Here is a 7,058-nt window from a genome sequence, read left to right as displayed (position 1 = left end):
TCGCTCGCTCTTTGTAGAAGGCCTCATTATCCCAAATTTGCTGAAGATAGTCAGCATTGGTTCGCATTACATAGCAATAGTACATGAAAACTCCGGATCACAGAGGCCAATTGCAATCTCGCATCCCAATGCTGAGTTCCCCGACACAATGTTTCCACGTCTGCTATAGTAGAAGCCTACGTGAAGCAGGGCAAATATCGCACATGCACCAGTGGCGTAGCAAGGTCTCCATTCTTGCTCCAAGTGGAGTCGTTTCTAGTTCTTTGCTGCCTTTTTTAGTCTTCGTCCTTTCCCAACTCCCTCACGCTTCTTACACTCACTCCATCTTCACCTAATTCAGATCCTTTCGGCCCAACTGCGTCGTTTTAGGTCAGTCCCGTCTAGAATTTCCGTCCCTGCTTGAACTGAAACTAATGCAATTTAAACATAGATCATCTCGGGGCTAGTGGACTGCTGTCTTCAAACAACAGCACATTCTCGCTGTCAAAAAAAATATCCACCTGCGGATCCGGTTGAGTTGTCAGCCTCACGTCCACCGGTGAATTTGAATCTCACCAACGGCATTGGGCACTGCCTGGATAATCGACACATCGAGGCTCAGTAGGACTTTTGTTCAGCTGCGCACAGCCTAGCATTAGAGGTTCAGCCCTACCCGCGTCGCCAGTCTCCTTCTCCCCGAACACGATTCCAACAGCCTCGACAAGATAGCCAATCTACTCCTCGAGTGTTGACAACCATTTTCTTTCCGGTCCTGAGTCAAGTTCGATAATCAGCTCAGCCACCTTGGCTGCTGAGGCTGCCGGCTTTGCGGAGCGTGGTACTTTGATCAAAGTCCCCTGCGATATCTCGACCCACTCACACAATGTACTATATGCTTTACCTTGCAAGTAAGTGGCAAGCATCCTCATCATGCGTCAATCCTCATCTCTCCCACTACCAACAATTGGAAGTGGCCAGTCATTTTTTGCAGAAAAAGAAAAAGGGAAAAAAAACAATCTTTCTGCTTTTCCCCGTCAAACAGGGCGTGTCCCATCTAACCATAATCCAGGTCTCTGCCGCCGTCGGCACTGGCCCGAACCAACCTACAGTTCCAGCGCCACCAAATCAGGCTACACATGCGTGGTACGCGTGCATAACCGCGAGTATCAAACCGACATTTGCTGCGAGTCAGAGACCCTTGCCCGAGAAAGCGCCGCCATGCGTGCGTACCTTATCTGTCGCAATTTCTCCGTCAACGATGGCATGTACCCTGCTGGTCATGACCATGGGGGCGTGATTCAGGGAATTCCAGTCGCCATTGGCACGGGACGGAAGTCCAGTCGGGATGATGATATTGATACTTTGGGAAGTAGCAGTGGGGACAGCTGGCGAGGTGGAAGCAGCCCTGGGAGTGTGATTCGAATGGAATGAGGTGATAGTCTTGAGGGAATCTTGAGAATTTCGAGCTTGATACCCGATTCACCCCCTATTCAGAGGGGGGTGTTTCTCTTTGCTTTCGGTGGCAGGAAGCAAATTGGATCTCGACTGGATCTCACTTTGACTCGTTTGCGCCCGCTCGGAAGATTGCTGGAATTTTTTTTTTCTCGTCTCGGTTGGTTTCTGGGGATGAATATGCGGGATTGGCAGATTTTCTCCGAGGTCAAATAAATGGAAGAATACCCAAGAGAACACCTTTAACGACGCTACGACTTATGATAATGAATTTTTGCGCTTTTGCACCCTCGTTCAAGCATGATATGCTATGTGGTCCTCTCGTTTAATAGATGGAGAAATTCAGCTCTTTCACAAGACTGCTTCATGGAAGTTGGCACATTGTACTGAATTTTCAAAATGAAGCTCCTGATTATTTTCAGCGTTGCTAAAACCACACTCCCTGGTGTCTGAATGGGCCCTCTAGCTTTACAACGATGACCACTGGAATCCTGCACGATCATGACTTACGACATAAAGTAACTGGCCAATAGTTCAACACCGGTTGATCCTCAAGTTGAAGCGAGTTGATGCCTAGGCAAAACAAGCAGGCATCTCAATACGTTTCCCATCATTGAGAAATTTGCACTCTCTGTCAGCCTCGTCGCAATCCCAATCTCCGGCGAAGCATTCCGGTCTCTCGCCGAAGATGCCCATTTTCTTCCTTGTATCTTCAATCACCGACCTCCGATTCCTCGGTGGTGAGCGATGGGTGCCTGTAAACTCTTGCCTCAGGCAAAACAGGCAGTCACGGCATCAGCCACATTTATACCGAGCCTGGTAGCCTCAGGCCAATAGGTGTGGCTGTAGCCGCCACACTGGAGACTCGGCAAGCGGAGAGCACGTTGTTGGTTGACGTCATGGCTCCGGCACCTGGCCAAGGCATGGGCCCCAGATTAAAGACGATGATCGCACGTAAGCTTCGAGCTCCAACATGCATCAGGTCCCTCTGACGGTCAACTGTCGACCCGTAATTAAAGTTCGTCTCCAAAGAAATCCTGGTCGACTTGGCCCAGGCCAAAGCGCGTCTGATTTACTTTTCCTGACTCTAAGCCCCCCCCCCCTACACGTCGTTATGCGTCATGGTCACAATTTGACCAAAAAGTCCTCTCACCGTCCTCATAAGCTCCCTCGTCGCGGTTCCGCGGGCTAGATAGCAACGTCCTTTACTTCCGCCAGCAATTCCTTAGCCACGATGCGATCATTATTACATGGGTGTAGCACCCCCTTCGGTGTTTTGACCCGAAGCCAGCAATGGACACCTCGCCTGAAGTCTCAAGCATTAACTTCTTCCACACTACGGTCAATTGCCTCTAAAGCGTCTGCACAGAAGCCGCCCCTGCACTCAATTCTCTCTACGACAGTGCGGTCCAGGATAACTGGCAGCTCCGTCGAAACCTTTCACTGTCCTCCGCCTCTAAGGGGACGCGTACATGCGCGGTCATTCAGGAAGGCCAACTACATTGAGAAGATTCGAGACAATGAAAAGACAGAGGAAATTTTGGAGACTCTCTCGGAGAGAGAAGACTTGCCTCCTTCTCCTCGATCGAATGAGCCAGAGATAAATGAAAAGAGCCCCGACAAAGGCTCCGAGGCAGATAAGTGGAACGATCATTTGACTAAGGGTGCGTAGAAACCTTTGGGGAGAGTGGAATAGGAAGAGATTGCTGAGGTCGCTTCTACAGGGAAATTGTTAACCACACCATCGCGCCTCTTCAAATTGATCATTCCGTTGACAACGCTAGAAAGGGGCAGTGATAAAGGTACAGAGGCCTCGATCATCAATCAAGATGTTATCAAATCAGGCAGTCGAGAGCTGACATGATAATGAAAAACAGGAATCGAACCCATCGGCATCCTCGTCCACCCCCAGCAACCCCTGTCGTATCTCGAGAAGCTGATTCAATCCGAGGTTCCCCCGATTGAAGGCGAGCATGGGAAGCGGCCGCCCGCAATATCGTTCATCGCACTCCAACACGAGGACAATGCCATCAAACCGAAGAAGAGGGTGGAGGACCAGTTCGATCGCAAAGTCAGTCCCAAGGACGTAGACCGCGAGGGCCACAAGAACGACAAGCCTCCCCAGGGTATCGAAGGCCGCGCCCCCGTCGAACAGCGTCGGCGATCACGAGAAGAAGATGCGGAGACCTACAGCTATCCTCGAAAGACCGATTCCAGTCTCGATCCGCTCAACGGGGAAGCCGAACGATTTGTGCGATGGTCGCAAGCCACCGAGATCGGAGACTTTATCCGTGACGCGGCCCGAGCTGGAGAATTCATCGTGACGATTGAGGGTGCGCCCGCGGGATTGGGCCAGATCCGAGTGACCGTACCATCGTTCCAGGAGCGCACATACTTCCTGCGGCTGCGGCTGCGCAAGCTCTCACAACGAATCCAGAGTATCGCCGACATCAAGAATGAATGTGACGCTATGGCCCACAGCGGTGCTCAACGGGTGGCGATTGGTGGATTCGGCATTCTGGCGACGTGGTGGTTCACTGTGTACAAGCTGACCTTTGAAACCGATCTGGGTTGGGACGTGATGGAGCCGGTCACCTATCTCGTCAGTCTGTCCACACTGATGGGTGGTTACCTGTGGTTCCTCTACCACAACCGTGAGATTTCGTACAAGTCCGCGCTCGATTTTACCGTCAGCACCCGTCAACGAAAGCTCTATGAGAAGCACAACGTGGATCTTCAGCTCTGGCAGTCCCTGATTGACGAGGGAAAGAGTATCCGTCGGGAGATCAAGAACATTGCTGCCGAATATGACGCTGAATGGGATGAACGTGTCGACGAGCAAGATGAACGCGTGACCGAGGCATTGCGCTCGGACAAAAAGAAGGATGAGCAAAAGAAGAGCAAGCATGGTCGAGACACCGAAGAGGAATAAGGAATACTGCCGGTAAATCTCATTTTTTATTTCTCCCAAGTCTTGTGTGTATAAACCATTTGACTTTGTTCGTCTCTTTTGCTCTCTTTTTTTCATGTCCTTCTCGGCCTTTCTTTTTCTTCCCCCTCCATCCTTGTGTGCTGTTTCGCTCTACCAGCATAACATTCTCATAGCGTCTGCGGTCCGGGCATTTCAACTTGTATGAAAATATCCAATTGAGAAATTGAGTCCCTCTGAAAGATCCGCTTCTCTTCTCGTTCACAATATAGAAGCTTCCCAACATGGCAAATTAGTGGATCATCTCCCAACAGCACCCCATCATCTTCCCACCGCCATGCGATCACACAGGAAGAATCATACAAAAGAAAAACACATCCAGATCCTGCCTTTGACCCATCTGCTCTTCCATCCCATCCCAGACCGTCCCTAGAGTCCCTAGAGAGTCCCATTCCGCACCGGATCATAGTACCCTTTCTTCGACGACGCAGCCTCTTCCACCTGTCTCATTTTTTTCTCTGAAACTATACATCCCACCAATCCGCAGCAAAACGTTAGCTCAGCGCTTTCTCTCTCTCTCTCTCTCTCTCTCTCTCTCTCACACAAATACACCAACACACATCCCATCTCAAAAGCACCAAAAGGATCCAGAAAAGAAAATGAAAATGAAAAAAAAAAATGAAATTCCCTTCTTACCAGACTCAACCATTCCCCCATGAGCACCACCGGCACTATTTTCCATCCCCTTGCGCCGATTCCGATTATTCCGCACATCCCTCGATCGAAAAACACTATACAACAACCACCCGGCCACCCAATTCGGTCCATACTCGCCGTTGGTGCCCCCGCGATCAAACAGCGGACGAGTCAGTGGGCCCGAGTTGCGCCAGATTTCCATAATCGCCCATCGCTGGTGATCGGGTCGGATGTGGTGCCAGAAGAACGGGGGGCGGGTGGTTGGGTCAGCGCGGACCGTGTCGAGGAGATGGGATGTATCTTGGTTGAGGCGGTTGTAGACGATGATGGCTTCGTCCTGGGAGGGGGAAGAAATGGGGGTGAGTGAGTGAGTTTACTGGTGAGGAGGGGGGATGATTGCTGGATAGAAGAGAGAGGGAGGTTGAAAGAGAGTCTAGGAATACTGTGTGGAAATGGAAATGGATGTATGAAGGGATGGAATGGGCAGATATGGGACGGGACGTACTCGCATGGCACGATAATATTGTTCATGTTGTGGATCTTGAGGGCTCAGGTTCAGGGCGTGCATGAACTCTTCTTTGGAGACTCGAGGACCGACGGGGGCCATGGTGATGCAGGTGACTTGGACAGTTGCTGTGGATGAGGACGTTGATAGTATTTGATGAATGAAAATTCAAGTATTGATCAATTAGCTCAAGAGAGGTGGCGTAGAGAGGGATTTGCAACGGCGAGTATATGCGTCAATTTGAACAGACAAGTATTCTCACTCAAGAGAGCAGAGCTTTGGAAGATGATCGGATGATCCAAAGTATAAAAATCATGCGTGATAGTAAGAATCAAAAACGAAACACACGCACACAAAAAGAAAAAGAAGAGCTTCCCTCAAGAGCCATCCTGAAGCTTTATATCTAGAATCTCGAGCTGTCATCAAACGTCTTGCAGAACTTGGTCCTAGATGATGATCTAATGATCGAGCTGAAACCATTCACCTAATCCACCTACTCAACAACCTCTTGCTTCATCCAGTTCCACTCATGCAAGACCGTTTTCCACGCCAAGCAAAAAAAAACTCATGCAGTTCCAATGTCCGACTCTCAAAAAGCGGGCCAAGACAGATCCAACGATCAAAGTCTCGGGTGAATGAGAGATGAAGGATAGAGGGTTTAAGGAAAGGGGGGGGAGTCGGAAGAAAGGATCAAACAACAGAGCCGCTGGTGGGTAGCAACGACTCAAGAATCACTCGAACTCGCTTTGACATGGATGCAGAAGAGACGCTCAATCCCGCTAAGCAATGCCCTAGCCAAGTGTCGAGCGCCCCGAGCGCAGGGCTGCAGGTGCTTGTTGACAAGATGTGGGCGGGAGAAGGAATGAGACATGCGGGGAAAGACATTAATGGAATGAAGTGATAAAACCCACCAGGTATCTCCGACTGACGGCTCACCATCTCGAGAGTCAGTCGTGGCAGTCGACGAGAGGACTCGGACCAATCTCTTCAAGACGGGAAGAGGTCATCGCGGAGGAAACGCAGGCGCGGAAAGACGTGCAAACGTCCAGCAGGCAGATGGAGCTCGGCTTGTTCCGGTTTGCACATCACTTGCGGGAGTACATAAGACCACCAGAGAGAAGAGAGTTGATAGGCTTATGCCCGAAAGGATGTCGTTTGAGTCTCTGTTTAAAGTGCCATCGGCTGTGGCTGTTGTTGCTGCTACACAGCGTTCTGGTAACACAGCGTGCCATGCGCTGTTTTCCGTGGCAACGGTCTGATGGATTCGAACTCGACCGATCGCAGTCTCTCGCTCCAAAAGAACACAGAGAAATGGAAGCATGTCGTCAATGGCAGTTAGATATCACTTTTTTCCCATTCACGGTGCATATTTCTCTTCCACGCCCTGTTATTGGAATCGCCCAACGCAAATATCAAGCACGCACAATTAACAGACATAGAGGGAAACGAGTCACTTTCGAGTGACAGTGCCTACACTGTCGAGCCTTTCAAAAAGCT

General features: G+C 50.3%; 3 protein-coding genes across 3 annotated transcripts; 2 read left to right on the top strand and 1 right to left on the bottom strand.

Moving 5' to 3' along the window:
- Nucleotides 1-862: 862 nt before the first annotated feature.
- Nucleotides 863-1,410, top strand: POX_f08087 (uncharacterized protein; the record flags this gene model as incomplete). The annotated part of the gene is made up of 2 exons (XM_050116870.1): nucleotides 863-887; nucleotides 1,049-1,410. The coding sequence occupies 2 exons, from the start codon at nucleotides 863-865 to the stop codon at nucleotides 1,408-1,410; spliced, it is 387 nt and encodes a 128-aa protein (XP_049967009.1).
- A 1,255-nt stretch (nucleotides 1,411-2,665) lies between these two features.
- On the top strand, nucleotides 2,666-4,363 carry POX_f08086 (uncharacterized protein; the record flags this gene model as incomplete). The annotated part of the gene is made up of 3 exons (XM_050116869.1): nucleotides 2,666-3,095; nucleotides 3,156-3,233; nucleotides 3,309-4,363. The coding sequence occupies 3 exons, from the start codon at nucleotides 2,666-2,668 to the stop codon at nucleotides 4,361-4,363; spliced, it is 1,563 nt and encodes a 520-aa protein (XP_049967008.1).
- A 435-nt stretch (nucleotides 4,364-4,798) lies between these two features.
- Nucleotides 4,799-5,663, bottom strand: POX_f08085 (uncharacterized protein; the record flags this gene model as incomplete). The annotated part of the gene is made up of 3 exons (XM_050116868.1): nucleotides 4,799-4,884; nucleotides 5,057-5,393; nucleotides 5,562-5,663. 3 exons carry the CDS (start codon nucleotides 5,661-5,663, stop codon nucleotides 4,799-4,801), a joined length of 525 nt encoding a protein of 174 aa, XP_049967007.1.
- Between the last annotated feature and the right edge of the window lie 1,395 nt (nucleotides 5,664-7,058).

Source organism: Penicillium oxalicum, chromosome VI (genome assembly GCF_001723175.1).
Source record: "Penicillium oxalicum strain HP7-1 chromosome VI, whole genome shotgun sequence".
Taxonomy (NCBI): domain Eukaryota; kingdom Fungi; phylum Ascomycota; class Eurotiomycetes; order Eurotiales; family Aspergillaceae; genus Penicillium; species Penicillium oxalicum.
Note: the sequence above shows the minus strand (reverse complement) of the source record. Positions and strands in the feature narration are given on the sequence as shown.